Source organism: Cinclus cinclus, chromosome 24 (assembly GCF_963662255.1).
Source record: "Cinclus cinclus chromosome 24, bCinCin1.1, whole genome shotgun sequence".
Taxonomy (NCBI): domain Eukaryota; kingdom Metazoa; phylum Chordata; class Aves; order Passeriformes; family Cinclidae; genus Cinclus; species Cinclus cinclus.
In genome coordinates, this window is record NC_085069.1 from 2,938,063 (window position 1) to 2,958,170 (window position 20,108).

General features: G+C 46.4%; 2 protein-coding genes across 2 annotated transcripts; both read right to left on the minus strand.

The window, feature by feature from the left end:
- Positions 1–1,166: 1,166 nt before the first annotated feature.
- LOC134053204 (olfactory receptor 10C1-like) lies at positions 1,167–2,078 on the minus strand (the record flags this gene model as incomplete). The annotated part of the gene is made up of 1 exon (XM_062508077.1): positions 1,167–2,078. A coding segment is annotated over exon 1 (912 nt), but the record flags the coding sequence as incomplete, so codon positions are not given.
- Positions 2,079–18,282: 16,204 nt separating this feature from the next.
- LOC134053223 (olfactory receptor 10C1-like) lies at positions 18,283–19,206 on the minus strand. Its single transcript, XM_062508101.1, has one exon. The coding sequence runs from the start codon at positions 19,204–19,206 to the stop codon at positions 18,283–18,285; it is 924 nt and encodes a 307-aa protein (XP_062364085.1).
- Between the last annotated feature and the right edge of the window lie 902 nt (positions 19,207–20,108).

The following is a 20,108-nucleotide window of genomic DNA, read 5'->3' on the forward strand; positions in this document are numbered from 1 at the left end:
TGCCATCACCCCCAGCCCTCCTGCAGCTCTGCGGGACCTGCCCGCCCCCAGCACCGGGAACTGCAGCTCAGGGAAAAGGTGCCTGCAGCCAAAAAACACTGGGACTGAGTTACTGGTCTGTTTGTGGGTAATTCCATAGCTACTGTTGTTCTTGTTTGTCTTGTTAGTTACACTAGTAAAGAACTGTTATTCCTACCCCCATATCTTTGCCTGAGAGCTCCCTTAATTTCAAAATCCTAATAATCGGAAGGAAGGAAGGAAGGAAGGAAGGAAGGAAGGAAGGAAGGAAGGAAGGAAGGAAGGAAGGAAGGATCACATTTTTCAGTCCAAAGGGAAGCTTCTGCTTTCCTTAGCAAACAGCTGTCTTTCAAACCAGGACATGTACTTTCATGATATTTATATATACAGTTATTTCCAGGAATGAAGGATTAATTTAAGGAGTAATGCATGTCCTTATCTTTCCAATATCATTTACACTTTGAGCATTTAATATAAAGATTTGTATTAATAGTTGCAGAAGATTACAGTGGTTAAGTACTTCAAAGGCCTACACTTGGTCTAACATGTTTAAAACAATGACTCTAAAATTGAAGAAATATCTTTGAGGCAGTGGGGCAGGAATGCAATTTTGCACACCTCTTTTTTTTTTTTTTTTTGCCCCAGTAACAATCTCAGAAATAAAATCAGTACTCAATAATATCCTGGTCTCCACATTGTTACCTGAACTCTGTCCTCTCCTTTCCCCCAACAGATTTACTAAACACTTTCAGGAAATAAATGCAAACAGGTGAAAACTCATTCTTTTCAGTTCTTTCAGTAAAGTCAGGCTCTTGAATATTACTCTTTGGTTCAAAAATTCAGAAGTATGTAAAGCACAATTTTCAAGCTTTTGAAAAATAGCAAGGAAAAGAAAAGGAAAAAAATAAGTTTATTGAAGAATTTCTTAAGTATGTGGAAGAAATTCCCTTCCAAAATGTTAACATAGCTTCTAACACTCCCTCTTAGAGCTAAAAATCTCCACTCTTCTCCCTCCTTCCTCCCCAATAGCTGAAGTAGATCTGGAAATCGATTTTCCTGAACAAGAATTTAGAGTGAAAAATTCCACCACAAACACCTGGAACAACCCAAATCTTCTATTTCATTTCCACACTAACTTAGGTTTGCTCCATTTTTTCCTTCAGGGCTCCTTTCACCTCCTTATTCCTCAAACTGCAAATGATGGGATTCAATAAAGGAGTCACCAGAGAATAAGAAAGGGAGAGGAATTTATCCACAGATGCACAGTAGCTGTATTTTGGCCGCAGGTACATGGAGCCTGCAGCGCCATAAAAAACAGTCACAACCAGGAGCTGTGAGGAGCAAGTGGAAAACGCCTTCTCCTGGCTCTCAGCTGATGCCATGTGAAGAAATGTGGAAACGATACCAATATAGGAATAAATGACCAGTGAGAAAGGACTCAGAATAGCAAAGACAGCCACCACAATGACCTGGATTTCACTTGGGAGAGTGTTGCCACAGAGCAGGTCCAGGAGAGGCTGAATCTCACAGAAGAAGTGGTCAATGGCACAACCACACAAGGGTGAGCTGAAGGTGATGAGGGTGTGAACTAAGCCCACAGCAGTTCCACAGATGTAAGCTCCAACAACCAGGCTTCTGCAGACCCTGCTGCTCATGATCATTGTGTAATGCAAGGGGGAGCAAACTGCAAAATAACCATCAAGGGACATGGCGGCCAAGAGAAAACACTCAGCAACTCCAAAGAAAAGGAAGGAAAACATCTGCATTGCACATCTTGTCTTGGAAATACTCACTGTTCCCACCATCAGGTTCTCGAGAATACTTGGGATAATGACTGACAAATAGCAGATATCCCAACAGGACAGCTGAATGAGGAAGAAATACATCGGGGTGTGAAGGCGATTATCACTGTTTGTTATCAAAGCTATCACTGTGTTCGCCATCAAGGTGAGAATATGAAGAGATAATAAAACTACAAAGAGCAAAGGGTGTAAAGGAGAGGTTCCAGAAAAACCCAGGAGTCTGAATTCACTCAATCCACTGAGGTTCCCAAGGATCATCCTTGTCTGGTGCCTTGCAGAGCTCTCCTCGTTTTAGTGTCCAGCAGCCGATGAAGCTGCAAACAGCCGGGCAAATCTGCAGTCAGAATACAACTGCCTGCTTGAACAGACAGAAAGAGGACTGGAATTTAGATACTACTCAGATTTTGAGAAGATCTTCTGAAAAGATTATAAAAGCTTCTAAAGAAAATGAGGCAGTCTTATGCGTTTTGTTTCTGTCTATTTTTGACGGATTCTTCTTTCATAGCATTGCCTTCAAAGGCTGTATATTCACCACTCTCTTCAAACGCTCAGCTACCACTTTTACTCTGTAGAAAAAGAAAAATTGTTGTGGCAGAGATCTTTTCATGGACTAATCAGTTCAAGTCTCAAAAATCATCAGTTGCAACATTTGAATATAACAAAGGTAGTTTCTCCTGTTGTGGAGTGTGGTAGAAGAAGAGAGAGGATAGGAAAAACACCCTAAATGTTGAGGTCTCCAGGAAAGCTTTCAACTCTGAGCACTCTGCAGTGAAGCAGAAGAGAGGTTTGTCCACAGCTCTTTATACTACATCTATATAAAGTCCACTGAGACTGGCTAGTGCTGATTGGAGCAATAAGGAATAGTTGTTAAGAGGTTGGATAAATATGATGCACGTGTATGAGCTGATTCACAGCCACCTCTAGTTTTACAGAACTTGCAAATGATTTCTATATAAACCCAGATATCCCACACAAATATCAAGATCTGGTTTTACTTTGCAGTAATTACTATTACTTCATAATGCAGCCAGATTAATGACAGAGTTGCCACACAGGCTTACCATACTTATGCTTTCTCAGCAAAATTTGAAGGTGAAACAAAGATGCAGCCCACATTCACTTGGGGATAAGGGACAAAAGATTCACTCATTGCCAAACTTGATTTTTATTTCCCTGTTGATGTCCAGATCATTGCAACTAAAAATTAGTTTACCTTGATCTATTTCCTGGCATACCTCATCGCTCGCAGATTTGAAGGACCCTTTTTAGGGTATCATGAAGAAGTATGCAGGCTATAGGTTTTGCTAAGGCACTGCTAATCCTCCTTGGCTTTATGATCCTCTGCTGCCAGATACTTCCCCTGCTTCTGCTACTGTGTACTACAGTCTGCTGAAACATGCCCACTTTAAACCATTTGGGTGTCTGTACCCATATTTCCTTTCTGGGTCACACCATCAGTGACTCTGCCGTAGAGGAACCCAAGACAAAGGAGTGTGTATTGATCCAGTCCTCACATATATTTTGGGAGAAAGTTGCACCAAAAAGATCATTCTTGCCCACAAATTAACATCTAGGTTCCCCTACTCCTTCTTCCGAAGGTTTGTCATTAATCAGAAAGATTAAAAGAACACCACCAACAACAATAATCCCCATCCAACCAACCAACCAAAAATCACCCACTTTCTTTGCCACATCTGCTGCAGCAAACAAGGATTTAGCATTCCAATTATTTCTTTGGCTAAGATTTATTTGACAGATGTGCCCACCAAGCAGTCAGACCATCTTTCACAGCACAGACCAACTCACTCAATGTTATCCACTACCAGCAGATATTCCCATTGTGCTCGGGAGAAGGCTCAATAAGCAAGGCCAGGCACGGGTGTTGGTCTTCATTTAATTTTATGAAATCCTAGTCCAATTTAGTGATGGAAGGTGATACTGCTCCCTGCAGCCCTCCCTTTACCAGTGTTTTTACTAATACTTCTCCCAACTTCCATGGTGGCAAAAAGAAAATCCCTTTCCCCTTCCACCATGTAATAGAATCATCAGATCATCGAATATCTCACGTGGGAAGGGACCCATAATGCTCATGCAGTCCAACTCCCTGCTCCTTGCAAAAGTTATCAGTGAGTGGAGAACAGACCCACTCCAGACAAAGTTTGTTACAGAAGCCCTCCTGTCAAGTCAGCAGGTACAGGAAGGACACTTTTGTTTTCTAAACTCCTCAGAGAGAAGTCTGCATGCAGCTGGATCCTAGCCCAGCCCCAGACTCTTCAACAGTTTCTATGCAAAGGGTTACAGAGGTGTAATTGAGCCTGTATACAACGTTGCCCCGTGGGATTAAAGACGGCAAACCAAATCTATTGATATAAATAAAATTAAGAATTCATTTAAATTGATTGCAATCATTAAGCAAAATAACTTGATCACAAGTATTTGTTACATAGCATCGGCAGCCTTGCTAACATAACTAACATAGTGGAACTAGCATAGTAACACACCCTAACTAACTACTAGTGTTACAGTACAGTGCACTATCTTGGAAGCAACAGAGAAGCAATTCTATGAAATCAGGCAAAACAATTACGTAGAGATTGATGTCACTCATCCAACAACCATGAGCAAACCTATTTTGCTCAGCCATGAGAAGTGACCTTCAGGGCTTTCCCTGCTCAAGGGAGGGATATTCACACACCTTAGGGAGGTATGCTAGAAATCCTTGTCATGCAAAAGTGGGACTGCCCTTCTATAGCATAACCTGACTGGCTGCCTCTGATACATTTTTACATTAGGTTTTGGCAGGTCTATTCAACAAAATAGGCTTTGCTGCTGAAGAAGGTACTAGCACCACTTTGGTTTCTCCCATGTGACCCGTCTGACTCTCACTTCCATGTGAAGGCCTGGACATCCTTGCTGCTCCTGCCCTCAGATCAGGGATTCTCTGTTTGCATGTCCTCATGGTGTTGGAAATGATAGAACTTTACAAATACCTTTTCTAATTCATTCTTTTAATTCAATTTTCTAATTACTTCTTTTAATTAATCATGAGCCGTGTAATTTTCCACTCTGTCATATGCCACTGTAGCCAACATTTAGCAAGGTTTGCCATAAGCTGCTCTAGTGGGAACACAGCTTGGGAAAAGCCCTGAAGCTTTACGTTTTGCTAAAACAACTGTAATTAACCTTGATATGCATCAATGGTCTCAGACCTGGAAGAGGCATTTTATGGCTGAAGCTGGATGCAAGGAATGTAGAATTTCTGAACCACATGGACACTGGGCATAACCCAGAGATAAAGAGGGAACTAACAAAGGTAATTCAGCAATTGTGCTGGAATGCCACTGTTCTCATTTCAGACAGGGTAGAGTTAATTTCTTTATTTCGGTAGCTCTTACAGTGTTGTGTTCTGGATTTGCAATGAGAATGGTGTTGATAATACGCTGAAGTTTGGGGTTTTGCTCAGTCACGTTTGTCCTGAGTCACGGACATTTTGTTTTCTCATCTTCTGCTCTGCCTGTGAGGAGGCTCACAAAAGAAACTGGCAGAGAGCACAGCTGGGACAGGTGACCTGAACTGCCCAGAGGGACATCCACACCACACAGCATCATGCCTGGAATATAAAGTGGGAGGAGTTGCCCAGAAGGGCACTCTAAGAAAGGAATGTGTGCTTCCTGACACTAAAAGTAGCATTAGAGAGCTTAATTTATCCTGATGTTTTCAGTGACAGTGGTGACATGATAGTTTGGTCAAGCTGGTCTCAGCATTCTTTAACACTACAAACAGGAGGCCCTCCTTGCTCAAGCCATTCCTGCTAAGGTGTAGACAGGACACAGCTGGAGCTGCTGTATCCCTGCTCAGGCAGAGCATCCTGCCCCAGCTGGCACAGCTCCCTGAGCACTGTGACACTCCCAGTCCATCACTTCACTCTGGAAAAGCCCCACTCTTCAACAGGACAGACGTCTAACCCCCCTTCCCCTTCTCAGAATGTGCCTGGAGATTCCTCCTTTGAGTGGGGACACCCAGCAAGATTTCACCTCGAGACTGAGAAAAAGAGACATTGGCAAGGGTAATATCAGTCTGTACTTAACATTTATTTTTCTAGCTTTAATTAAAAAATTGCTACAATATTGATTTCAACTACTGACCTATATTAGCAGCAAAATCTATCTACACTGTGGAATGAAGAATTCTAATTAAAGCCTATTACTCTATTCACAAGCATCATCCACCATATAAACCAACTGTTTCTTCATCTTTGAGAAGAAAAAAAGGACACCTGTGATAAAAATCTCAGTGCTAATCTTCCCTTCTGCTTCAGCCAGGGCCAAAATCTGACTGCAGCACTCCCAGAGTGCCCGGAGCTCTTCTCAGACCTGTGCCTCTAGGCCATGGGCACCCTCCTCTTCCTCGCCGAAGGGCGCTGGGCTGCGTGCTGCACAAACCGGCTGTGGAGATCCTAGCCCAGCTCTGGGGATCTCCTCCGCTCCCTCAGCCTCGCTCGGGATTGCTCCTGAGCAGCCCTGAGCACAGGAGCCTGCTTGAAGCTGGTGTTGGAGGGCCCTGAAGCTGCATTATCCCCTGGGGCTCTGTCACAACGGGAAGAACTTGTTCTCCTCCTCTTCCTCTTGCTCAGAGAGGGGTGCTGCTCGTCTGTGCACTGCACAAAGCGGCCGTGCAGGTCAGAGCCCCGCCGTGGGGATCTCCTCTGCTCTCTGCACCTCGCTCGGGTTTGCCTCCGAGCAGCCCTGAGCTTGGGAGCCTGCTTCAAGCGGGAGCTGGGGGGCCCTGGAGCTGCTCTATCCACAGGGGTTTGATCACAACACGGGGAATGTGTTGTCAGCCTCCTCCTCTTCCTCGCTGAGGGCTCATAGTCTGTGTGCTGCACAGAGGGGCTGCAGAGGTTGTAGCTGCCCTGCACGGATCTGCTCATGTCCCTCCGCCTCAGCAGGACCTGCTCCTGAGCAACCCCGGGGCCAGGAGCACACTGCAAGCTCCTGTTGGAAGGTCCTGAAGCTTCACCATCCCTGGCAGTGGCGCTACAACTCGGAGGGCCCGCTCTCCTCCCTGCTGTGTGGTCCCAGTCCGTGCTGACCCCAGAGCAGCTGTGGCCATCCCTGCCCGACAGCGGGGATCTGCTCCGGTCCTGCTCCCTGCCAGTGCCTTCCATGCCCAGGGCCATGTCCTGCAAAGAGAGCTGTGGAGAGTTCCTGCCCTTCTCTCCTGAAAGGACCAGAGTCAGTAGGGAACCCCCAGGAGTTCTGGGAGGGGACATTTCTGAGCCTCCTAAAGGCTCTTCTGGAGGGCTGCCAAGGCCAAAGGGCCAAAGGGGCACAAATGGGATGGAGGCAGCCGGGGTGCTTGGAGAAGAGACAGCACTGTGGCTGTGAAGAGTGCTGCATGTTGAGAGGGGGAAAAGGAGAAATGCTCAGATGCTAGAAGGAGATCCACTGCTCCTCTAGTGCACTGACCCTCCTCCCCAGAGTTACCTTCGTGCTGCCAGGCAAGCCCTGTGGGCCAACAGGAGCCACCTGCTCGCTGCTGGCTGCCCACTGAGGAAGGAAGGAAGGGGCATACGGTGGTGCCAGTGAGGAAGAAGCCCTTTCTCCAATTTTCAGATCTGAACACCTGGAGAAAAGAAAAGAAAGATCTCAGTTTGGGGCTGTTTTTGCAGCCCTCTCTGGGATTCGCTCATTTCCTTGGAGAGGTTTCGATGACAGAGAGAAGATTTAACCAAGTCCACTAAGGAAATTTTAGCTAGAGTCTTCTCACCAAGTCTACTCCTGTCTCAGATAAACCTCATCTTTATACCTTCTAGACCCTCATGTGAATTGCACAAAATTCACACGCTTGCTTGGGTTGGAAGGGATCTTAATGCTCATTTTGTGCCACCCCGCTGTCATGGACAGGAATACCTCACAATAGACAAGGCCTCTGCAAGCCCTGTCCACCCTGGCCTTGAAAACCTCCAAGGATGGGGCACCCACTGCTTCTTTGGGCAGCCTGTTCCATGCTCTCACCACCCTTCCACTCAAGCATTTCTTCCTAATATCTCATGGAAACCTGCCATAATGGGTCAGCTGAAAACTGATACCCTTCATCCTGTCCAACCCTTCCTGATAAAGGCTCCCTCCCCATCTTTCCTGGCAGGTCCCTTTAAGTTCCCTCACTCTTTTCTACAAAAGTCTAGCATCACAGAGCAGGTAAGTAGCAGGCTACATCAGGGCAGCAGCCTGAAGGACAGACTTGGGGCAGCACAGGTTCCACAGCACTGAATGAAGCTGGTAGTAATTGCCTTTGGTGAGAAATCTCTGCATTCTCTGCACTATGAGAAGCAAACCAATAGACAGGGAAAAGGACACATCTTCTGAACGTATCTGAATGCTGCTTATTACCTGGCATAAAACAGCAGGTAGGCTTGCTGCCTGAGAGCTGTGTCAAGGCAACGAAGCTCCACAGACTCATCATCCATCAGGTACCACAGCCCATTGCTGGCCTGTGGAAAAAAAAGGACAAGGATCTCTGCATGGTTTCTCACAAAAACACAGGCAGAAAACTACCTAACAAAGAGTATGTCAAAACAAATCCAGTCCAGCCCCTAAAGACATCTCCTGCCCCAAAACCTTGGCTGTCAGTAACACCGACAGCAAAGTTTCTCTTCCTCACACACATTTTCCCCATTGGCAAGGAAAGAAAAAAGGAAGGAAGGACATTGCTGACTACCTTTGTGTAGCAGAAATAGTGTCCTGTATGACAGCTGACCCCACTGTGCACCAGGACAGCATACAAGGAGTAACGGAGGGGTTCTCCCTCTGCCTTGGACATGTACGGGCGAAGATCCAGGTACTCGGGGTACTTCACAACCTGCACAGACACCAGCAGGGCTCAGAAGTGACCCTGACCTATGACACAGAATAGCCTGCCACATCCAGGGGCCAGAGGTGTGTAAATACATCTTTGGGGCTCACAAGCAGCTGGTTTTCCATAAAGCACACCATCACAAAGGTGTAATGCTTTGAGTGGCAGGAAACTGTTCTTGGCCAAAGCAGCTCTGCTGGAGAAGAGCGCTTGCCTGTCTTCCCAAGGGAATTCTCTCCCCAGAAGGGAACATGACGAACCCAAGACCAGTGCCTTGGCACAAGCTCAGGGAAATCTGCTCCAGGAAGAGAAAGCTGCACACCGGCTGTGTACAAACCTTGCTGATCTTCCTACCGGTGAAACAGTCAAACCTTTTTAGACACACCGTGAGAACCTTGGGTGCGCAATGGACTGTGAACTTCTTGAAGGCAGCAACATTCTTCTTACACCTTGAAACCAAGCACAGAACCCAGTGCTGAAATGCACCCAATCCTCCCCCAGGGTGGCCAGGCAACCTGTCCTGTCTCACACAGCTTTTGCTATTCTAAGGCTATTCCCTGCTCTATTTTAAAGGAGCTGCATCTCCTCTGTGTGCAGCAAAGCTCCATGAGGCGATGACTTCTGCTCAATGACATGCAACTCCCTCACACAGGATCTCCTGGTAATATGTGCTTAGTAATCATCTTACGTGTTACATTTGTAGCAGTTTTCACCATCCAGGTGCTCGGGTCTCACAAAGTCCTCCAGAGCTGCAGTGAGGGTCGAGGCTGTCTGCAAGAGTGACAAATGAGCACACTGAGCTGCAGGAAATTGCCTCACCCAAACAACTCCCACGAGCTGACAAGCAAACCCCTGCAGCTGATGCTGAAGAGACCCACCATGAAGCTGTCCAGAAGGAGACAGAAAGAGAGTGGGATGCTGAACATCTCCCTGTGTCCCAGAGGCTCCCGGAGCCATCAAGAGCTCCCTCCCCGTACCACCACACCACTCACATCAACTCATGACACTATGCAGGGGCATCAGTGGTGCAAACAACCCAACCCATCGGCCTGGGAGCCAGACAAGTGTTAGGGGAGGGCAAAGCAAAGGAGGATGAGGATATATTGAGGGTGCAGAGAGGATAATGCTGCTCGACCAGCTTAAAGACAGCACCTACAGAGAGACCAGTGCCATGGCCTCTGCAGGAGGACACCATCCATTCCCCTTCCCACCCACCACCAAGATCTCTTGTGCTCACAGCACACATTTTGAAGACAAATGTGCTGACTCTGGAAAGCTGCAAGGGCCTTGGCATGTCTTGAAGCACAACTGCAAAAGCTTCTTACTCTGATATCCAAAGGGATATCCAGGAAGGCCTCGTAGGAGTCAGAAACAGCTTTGCAGCTGACGCAGGTGACTGGAAGGAAAAATCCAAATGCTCAGCAATGGGAAGCTGACTGACACTGCCCATTTACACATTGTACCTGACCGACCAGACCAACTGTCAGGCACAGGCAGACAGAAGGACACAGGCAATGTCAAAGAGAGTAAGAGTTGAGGAAACATACCTCTGGATCTCAGAAAGCCTCCAAAGATTTGAGAGACAATGGTAGTGGATTGAGATGAGAGGTCCAAGCTGGAAACAAGTGGGAAGACAGAGCATTATCTCCGGCAAGAGTTTTGCTTGGCCTGAAAGCCCAGGGTTTAGGTTTCCCTTGATGGGAGCACACCAAGCAGTGCAAAGGGCTCAGAACTTTGTGAGGGTGATTTGCTTGTGCTTACTCGCTGCTTTCACTCAGACAAGCTGTCTGCATGGCATTGACAGTACAGCACAAGAAGTCATGGGCATCTTCCTCCCTGCCGGGCTCCAAATGTTCTCCTATGCCTAAGAAAGAAGGTTTCAGTTCTCTCATAGAAGGAGGGAAGGAAACCTGTTCAAGCACCTGGTACGACTTACGTTTGAAAACCTTGAGGACAGCCAAAGGCAGGATGGCACTGACAGGGGAACGCAGGACCTTGTTCACGTGTGCTTCCATGATGCACATCATGCAGAAACCCTGCTGGTGACCTGAAGAGGGACACAGGGAAGGTCCTTAGGTTAGCAAAACATCCACAGCAGTGGGATACTCCTCCTCTTGCACTGCCACTCCAGTCCAATACTCCACTCCTCCCAATGTCCCAATGGTCCCAGGGCATTTTAGTGTGCAGAAAATGTTCAGAGAGGGATGGTAAACCAAGAGCTTTCTGTGCAATAAGCACAGAGGGTTGAACTTGCAGGAATAAAGACTGCCAGGGAGAAAGAGGTGTTTTCATTAAGGGTAAGGCAGCAGGCTAGGACAAGTGGGTTCTAGGCTCCAGTGTTCAAAGAGTACAGACTCATGGGGCTGACAAAGGGCTGCTGTTGTGTGAAATCAAATTTTACATTCTGGGAATCTGGGACTTGATGAAGAGATTTTCAGGAGATGCTCCTAAAAGCACTCACAGGCCTGGCTGTGCTCTTGGGACAGCAGGTAGTTGGCCAGTGGGGGGGTGTAGGTCAGGCACTGCAGGACAGCGTTGAGGAAGCACGTGTTGCCCACATTGAAGAGCCCTGCTCCAGCACTCTGTCTCTGCTGCCAGACCATGCAAATCTTCTCTGGTGGGAAGAGGATCCTTTTTGGAGGAGCTATTCCCTCGGCGATGACTGCAGAGAAATTCCATTTGGAAAGAGATGAGGCGAGGAAAGAAAGCATATTTAAACTTTGAGTTTTCTACACAAGCTGTCAGGACAACCAGCTCAAACCTTCAACTCAGTATCAGGGGAAGCCTAGCACTGCCATTGAAATTTCCTGATTTGGAAAAGTCTGTTCCCCTGCTTACTTTGCCAAGAGTCCAACAAGCCCCAGCTCTGATTTCTGGGCCTCAGGGTACCTTCCCTTCTCACCAGAGCTCTAGACTGGATTATCAGGTCAAGCTTTGCCTGATTCTAACTGACTGGAACTTCTTGAAAACAAGCAAGTACTGAGCACAAAAGGCAACTCAAGGACCTGTCAGACCTCCCTATGAGCAATGATGTTTCAAAGTCTTCTTCACAGTGACAAAAGGTGTTTTCCTGGGACTAAACAACCTGGGTCAGTCTGGCTATTCTCAGCAAACATCCCAGACTTCACTCTAGCTTGTGAGCACATCCTTCTGGGATCTGAGCACCAGTCATGTCAGCTGTCTGTGGGGAGTCACAAAGTCCAAAGCTGCCAGTGAAGCTGGTACTCACAGGAATTGTTCCCTGTTGTGGCCATCGTCCCTCTCAGGAGCAGCGGGCAAAGCTCTGGATGACCAAGGACGTGCTCCAGGAAGGGATCAGCATCAATCCCCTCACCTGATTGCAAAGAAATGACTACATCTCACCAAAGGAATAAAAACTCCAAAGAAATACAACCTATGGAAAGAACAGCATTTGCCATCAAGAGTTTCAGTGGTGCTTGAGCCAGCTGCTGAACTGCAGGCTCACAGCTTTGTGCTCAGTGACAGAGCCCCAGGAGCTTCAAAGGTCCTTCTGAAGTGCTCCAGTGCATGTTACCTTCTCTGAGGAGGCCCTGCTGCTGTCACAGCATCAACAGCAGAGCTCTCTGGCTTTTCCCTCCTCTGCAGGAGTGACCAGCTTTCAGCCACTAACTTAACTACAGCCTTTGCTGCTCTCCTTCTGTCCCACTCCTTCCTGCAGTATCTAAGGTGGGCTTTTTGCCACTCTGGGCTGAGCCCAGCCCCTCAGACTGCACTCACCCCTTACTTACCTATCCTAGGCTATAGTAAAGGAAAGAGAATCAGCAAAGAAGAACTCTAGCCTAGCCTGTATGTGGACAGCCTACGAAGGGGCAACAGCTCAGCCTTCAGCTAGGAAGGTATAAGCAGCCTAGACTTTTCTCTCCTTCCTCTATGATCTATCCCAAGAGTCAAGTCATAATTACCTGTGAGAGGACAAAAGCTGAAGGGGACAGTAAACAATAAATCTGCTTGAAAGGCAGAGAGGTGCGTAGCACGGGAATAAGCTGAGCTATCCTGAAGACCTGCTGACACGTTAGCCTGCTCTCAGGATACTGAGCCCTGGGCAGGTGAGTCACAATCACTGGAGAGGTGCCACATCGCTGCCCCTCAGTGACATGGGGGCACACAGGGATGGATCCCCTTGAGGTCACAGAAGCACATGGCTCCTGGGCCCTGGAACCACATGGCTCCTCTCCCAGGTGGCAGTCACTGGGACTCCCCCTGTCCTCTGATGCACAGGGGTTCACTGGCTGGCAGGGCCTCCCCTGAGTGAAGGATCAGTGAACTCCTTCCCCAGAGCACAGAGCCCAGTGAGCAGAGCCCTGCCCAGAGCTGTCACAAACCAGGTCACACTTGTGTCTGGCCCTCAGGCTGCCGGGCATTTCTGTTCCACTGCACTCTGTTCTTCCACTGGCCTGTGCCTGTGAGACTCCTGTGCAAGGCACCCAAGCTCTCAGAGGGTCCTTTCCAGTGAGTTTGGTGTGCCCCCAAGGTGCACCCACAGGCTGACCCTGGGCTGGCCCCACCAAAGGGACCCCCAGAGGCTGCACTGGGTGAGCCTTGGCTGCCAGGGCCCCAGCCTCTCCTGGGCAGCTCTTCAGCAGCTTCACATTCACTCCTTCCTCCAGGCTGCCTTGGATCCGACACAGCTTTAGCCACATTCCCACTCAGGATGGCTGGAGGCACTTTTGTTCCTGCTGCATTTGACCAACAAGCTTCTGGGCCTTGCGGCAGGCAGTTGCTGTTCCTCGGGCTCCAAAGAGGCAGCTGGTTGCTATTCACCCCTGATGCCTCAGGATTGTAGCTTTTGTATTTTTCATAGATTTGCAGTCCTGCCATTCTTATGCGTGTGACTCCAAACTCCATGCACAGTGTGAGCTGCTGCTTCCCCATTCTGCTCAGACACAGCAATTCCTGCCCAGGCCTGGCAATCAAGGACCCCTCACTGCCTCAGGCCCCAGGAAATGGAAACAAAAGTGAGTTGGGGGTGAACAAACTGAAGGTAAATGACTTCATTACCTGAAGCTCTCATTGGAAATAAACCTCCAATAGGCAAATGGACCAAACTTAGAAAAGGATGAGAAGCCGTGACCCACGGTCCATTTTGGAGTGTAGCCCCTGGGAGGCTTTGTCTGCCTGAAATGTTCCTGAAGGCCCTTCAATAAATATTGATATTGATATTGATATTGATATTGATATTGATATCGATATTGATATTGATATTGATGTATGGAATTTATTTATTCAGTAGATATATCTGCTTTTGATTCCCTTGGCTTTGTGTGGCCTGTGCTTTTAGGAAGCCCATGGAGGCATCAGCTGCAGTGTCAGGGAATGAGTGGCTGCTGCAGGCTCCCGGTTGTTTGGCCATTGCTCAGGTGACAGCACACCTGGTGCAGGTGAGGAGCAGGGTGGAGGCTCCTGGCGGGCCCCGAGCCAGGGCTGGGGCACGGGGCGGATCTGTGCTGCTCTGCCGGGTGTGAGCACAGCAGAGAGGGGGAGCAGGGAGGCGGGAGCTGCCGAGGGCTGGAGAAGCGCAGCTGAGTGCCGGGCTCAGGCGGACACAGGGGCCCGGCTGGGAGGTGCTGAGGAGCAGGGCACGGCAGTGCTGGCAAACAGAACCGTACCGAGGGGCTTGAGAAGGCTGGCACAAAGCAGGGTGTGAACAGCCCCGGGCTGGGTGGCTGCAGAGCCTGAGGCAGACAAAAGCATTGGGACCTTCCGCTGAGAAAGGAGAGCTGCAGCAGTGGGAGACAGAGGAGAAAGCCCAAGGAATGCAAGGAAGTGATGTCAAAAAAGAGCTAGTTAGACAGACAGACAGAAAGGACAGAGGAAGATGGAAAGAAAGACAAAGAGCAGAGAGGGCACTGGCTGGGGAAAGAATAAAACCTGATTCAGACAAAATCTGAAATGGCAATTATTGGTTTGGAGAATTTAGCATGGTTTACTGCACTATTTTAAAATGAGAGCTCAGTGTCTAGCATATCCCTTGTAAAGATGTAGTATGTATTAGAAATACCTAGATGTAAAACTTTCTATCTAGAAAAACTAATTTTTCACCGTATTATGTCTAGACCTGCAGTGCAAAACAAAAGACTTACTCAGATTTAAGAACTACAGTCTTTTCTGCCTTTTTGTATTTGTGTTTTATTTTATTTGGTTTTTACTGCCAATTTACTGCCAATCTAGAGTTTACAATGTTTTCTGGAGCACCAAGGGCATGAGAGTCACAAAATTCCACGGGCTGGCTATTCTAGTGACAGCAGGAATCACTGGTGCAATCTGCTGGGTGTTTAACCTATGACAATTATTCCCAAGTAGCATATACTTCTATTGCCAGACGGAGTCAGGTTTCTTCCAGCTATACTTAAGCAGATACAATGAAAGCATTTACAGAAAGCTAAATTCAAAATCCCCTTTTCCATTCAAAAGGTGAAAATAAGCAAGGTGTGGACACTTTTAACCTCTTCCGTGAAATTCTGAAAGGATGATTAATTGTCTCTGGATATTCCTGTGAGCCCAAGCGTGTGTTTTCATGTTTCCGTCCCACACCTCTGTGCTCCAGACCAGCACAAGGATCCTGGCACAGAGCTGGAACTCTGCACTGGATTTAGTTGTGTTTATTCTGCACCATGGTTGGTTTGATTCTCCCCTGGCTCTCCTGTCTGTCACAGTAAGACTTTCCCATTCAGTGCTCTGGAGCCTGAAATCAGATCAGGTGGGGTTAATTCAGAGTTTTCTGGAACAATACTGAAGATCTGTTCCAACTGGAGGAATTAAGACAAGTTTTTCACCTGTACACTTTCTCTCAAAGCGAGCACCTTGCTTCAAGAGGCAACTGCACAGTCAGATTTCTAGCATCAGCTGAGACCAAGCTCTGCTGTAGAGCAGACTCATTTTGTTCGGTGCAAGTAGTCTTGGGCAAATGAAATCATTCACAGAGCCTCAGGGTTCATAGATCTTCAGGTAACTTGAGGGCTAAACACCTCTCTTGAAACAGCTGAGATTTGCAAATCCTCGTCACCATACTGATCCCACAAATGTGAGTTCTCTGAGCTTTGTTTTACAGTTTCAGTCAGAAAGGAAGTGAAGGAGAGGTTGATTTTTGTTTTTATCATTGACTCTCTGCTTTCTCATCCTGTCCAAGGTACCACCAGCCTTTCTTCCCCAGCAGAGACCAGGAACACGCAGCTTCCCCTGGAGGGGACTCAGTCCTGTAAGTTCTTCTGCATGCCTGCTATTCCAGGCCATGAGGACAGCACTCATCTGCAAAGAGTCCTTCTGAAGCACAAGATCCCTGCCCTAGAAGTGCTAATTTCCATTTTGATAGAAACCATCCTTCAGGCTCAGATTCCAGACACTTAAGATGGGCAAGTGTGAATCCATGGATGCAGCTCCCCCAAAATCAAGCCATGAAGAGGCAGCTGAATCCCACCTGGTTTGGACACCTAGAGCTGGGCTCTCTGTTCAAGGAACTCATCCAGCCTTCCTCTGGATTCATTAAAACATGGGGGCCCTTTGGCACATTGTCTACTCCCTCTGATTTAGTGTTGCCCACAAACTTGAGAACTCACAAATTTTGCATAATCAATCAAGAAAGAATTGGACCTGGTGGTTTACCAGACTGAAACTTCCCAGGTTTTTAATGCTTACTTTCATTTTACTGAACCATATTATAACATTTTTTTTCTTTGGTTGGGGGCTTTTTGTTTGTTTTTTGTTTTATGAATTACACTTTTCTTATCCCCACTGCTTTTTTTACTTGGGTTTCCCCTCTTCATCACTTCTTTCATAATACACACAGTTGTGCAATTCTCTAGGAATGCTGCTGTAAGGAGTCTAGCATATATGACTAGGGGAGAAACTTTAATGCCAATAAAGCAATATGACAAAAAACAATGCATTCTTTTTGTAATGCATTTGAAATTTAAAAAATTAAAAGTATGAGACAGCATTTTCTGTTATAATAAATTTTTTGGTCCAAAATAAGATGTGATTAAAATCAAAGATGTCAAGCTTCTGCAAAGGATATTATACCTTATAATTTTTTTGTGGATTTACAAACGCTCAAGATAAAAATTCATATGACATCCAATTAAGAACCCTGTACTGTTGGGGGTTGTTTCTTTCCCTTTTCCCTCTGTGGAATTTTCCCCATTGTCATGCTAAGATACCTGTTGACTGGGCCCTGGTGACAAGGGGGAGGAGAGAGAGAAGAAGGACACCCCGCGAGATTGAGACATCCAGAAGAGGAAGCGGAAGGCTGGGCCTGGGTCCCATTTCCCCCTTGGAGTTGGGACGAGAAGGACGATCGCCGCCTGTGTTGCATTCCTGCCATGCCATCGCCGGGAGCCATCCTCACTGCTGTGGGACCCTGCCCTGCTGCCTTCTCGCTGGAACCTGCCACCTTCCAGCACTCTGCTGAGCCCCAGGACCCACACCGTGAGCGGAGAGCTCTCTCCATCTCTCTCTGTCTCTCCCTGGGACAGCTCTGCCATCACCCCCAGCCCTCCTGCAGCTCTGCGGGACCTGCCCGCCCCCAGCACCGGGAACTGCAGCTCAGGGAAAAGGTGCCTGCAGCCAAAAAACACTGGGACTGAGTTACTGGTCTGTTTGTGGCTAATTCCATAGCTGCTGTTGTTCTTGTTTGTCTTGTTAGTTGCACTAGTAAAGAACTGTTATTCCTACCCCCATATCTTTGCCTGAGAGCTCCCTTAATTTCAAAATCCTAATAATCGGATTGAAGGAAGGAAGGATCACATTTTTCAGTCCAAAGGGAAGCTTCTGCTTTCCTTAGCAAACAGCTGTCTTTCAAACCAGGACATGTACTTTCATGATATTTATATTTACAGTTATTTCCAGGAATGAAGGATTAATTTAAGGAGTAATGCATGTCCTTATCTTTCCAATATCATTTAAGCTTTGAGCATTTAATATAAAGAGTTGTATTAATAGTTACAGAAGATTACAGTGGTTAAGTACTTCAAAGGCCTACACTTGGTCTAACATGTTTAAAACAATGACTCTAAAATTGAAGAAATATCTTTGAGGCAGTGGGGCAGGAATGCAATTTTGCACACCTCTTTTTTTTTTTTTTTTTTTTTTTTTGCCCCAGTAACAATCTCAGAATTAAAAATCAGTCCTCAGTAATTTCTTGGGCTCCACATTATTGCCTGAACTATGTCCTCTCCTTTCCCCCAACAGATTTACTAAACACTTTCAGGAAATAAATGCAAACAGGTGAAAACTCATTCTTTTCAGTCCTTTCAGTAAAGTCAGGCTCTTGAATATTACTCTTTGGTTCAAAAATTCAGAAGTATGTAAAGCACAATTTTCAAGCTTTTGAAAAATAGCAAGGAAAAGAAAAGGAAAAAAATAAGTTTATTGAAGAATTTCTTAAGTATGTGGAAGAAATTCCCTTCCAAAATGTTAACATAGCTTCTAACACTCCCTCTTAGAGCTAAAAATCTCCACTCTTCTCCCTCCTTCCTCCCCAACAGATGAAGTAGATCTGGAAATTGATTTTCCTGAACAAGAATTTAGAGTGAAAAATTCCACCACAAACACCTGGAACAACCCAAATCTTCTATTTCATTTCCACACTAACTTAGGTTTTCTCCATTTTTTCCTTCAGGGCTCCTTTCACCTCCTTATTCCTCAAACTGCAAATGATGGGATTCAATAAAGGAGTCACCAGAGAATAAGAAAGGGAGAGGAATTTATCCACAGATGCACAGTAGCTGTATTTTGGCCGCAGGTACATGGAGCCTGCAGTGCCATAAAAAACAGTCACAACCAGGAGCTGTGAGGAGCAAGTGGAAAACGCCTTCTCCTGGCTCTCAGCTGATGCCATGTGAAGAATTGTGGAAACGACACCAATATAGGAATAAATGACCAGTGAGAAAGGACTCAGAATAGCAAAGACAGCCACCACAATGACCTGGATTTCACTTGGGAGAGTGTTGCCACAGAGCACGTCCAGGAGAGGCTGAATCTCACAGAAGAAGTGGTCAATGGCACAACCACACAAGGGTGAGCTGAAGGTGATGAGGGTGTGAACTAAGCCCACAGCAGTTCCACAGATGTAAGCTCCAACAACCAGGCTTCTGCAGACCCTGCTGCTCATGATCATTGTGTAATGCAAGGGGCAGCAAACTGCAAAATAACCATCAAGGGACATGGCGGCCAAGAGAAAACACTCAGCAACTCCAAAGAAAAGGAAGGAAAACATCTGCATTGCACATCTTGTCTTGGAAATACTCACTGTTCCCACCATCAGGTTCTCGAGAATACTTGGGATAATGACAGACAAATAGCAGATATCCCAACAGGACAGCTGAGTGAGGAAGAAATACATCGGGGTGTGAAGGCGATTATCACTGTTTGTTATCAAAGCTATCACTGTGTTCGCCATCAAGGTGAGAATATAAAGAGATAATAAAACTAGAAAGAGCAAAGGGTGTAAAGGAGAGGTTCCAGAAAAACCCAGGAGTCTGAATTCACTCAATCCACTGAGGTTCCCAAGGATCATCCTTGTCTGGTGCCTTGCAGAGCTCTCCTCATTTTAGTGTCCAGCAGCCGATGAAGCTGCAAACAGCCGGGCAAATCTGCAGTCAGAATACAACTGCCTGCTTGAACAGACAGAAAGAGGACTGGAATTTAGATACTACTCAGATTTTGAGAAGATCTTCTGAAAAGATTATAAAAGCTTCTAAAGAAAATGAGGCAGTCTTATGCGTTTTGTTTCTGTCTATTTTTGACTGATTCTTCTTTCAAAGCATTGCCTTCAAAGGCTGTATATTCACTACTCTCTTCAAAAGCTCAGCTACCACTTTTACTCTGTAGAAAAAGAAAACTTGTTGTGGCAGAGATCTTTTCATGGACTAATCAGTTCAAGTCTCAAAAATCATCAGTTGCACCATTTGAATATAACAAAGGTAGTTTCTCCTGTTGTGGAGTGTGGTAGAAGAAGAGAGAGGATAGGAAAAAACCCCTAAATGTTGAGGTCTCCAGGAAAGCTTTCAACTCTGAGCACTGTGCAGTGAAGCAGAAGAGAGGTTTGTCCACAGCTCTTTATACTACATCTATATAAAGTCCACTGAGACTGGCTAGTGCTGATTGGAGCAATAAGGAATAGTTGTTAAGAGGTTGGATAAATATGATGCACGTGTATGAGCTGATTCACAGCCACCTCTAGTTTTACAGAACTTGCAAATGATTTCTATATAAACCCAGATATCCTACAGAACTATCAAGATCTGGTTTTACTTTGCAGTAATTACTATTACTTCATAATGCAGCCAGATTAATGACAGAGTTGCCACACAGGCTTACCATACTTATGCTTTCTCAGCAAAATTTGAAGGTGAAACAAAGATGCAGCCCACATTCACTTGGGGATAAGGGACAAAAGATTCACTCATTGCCAATCTT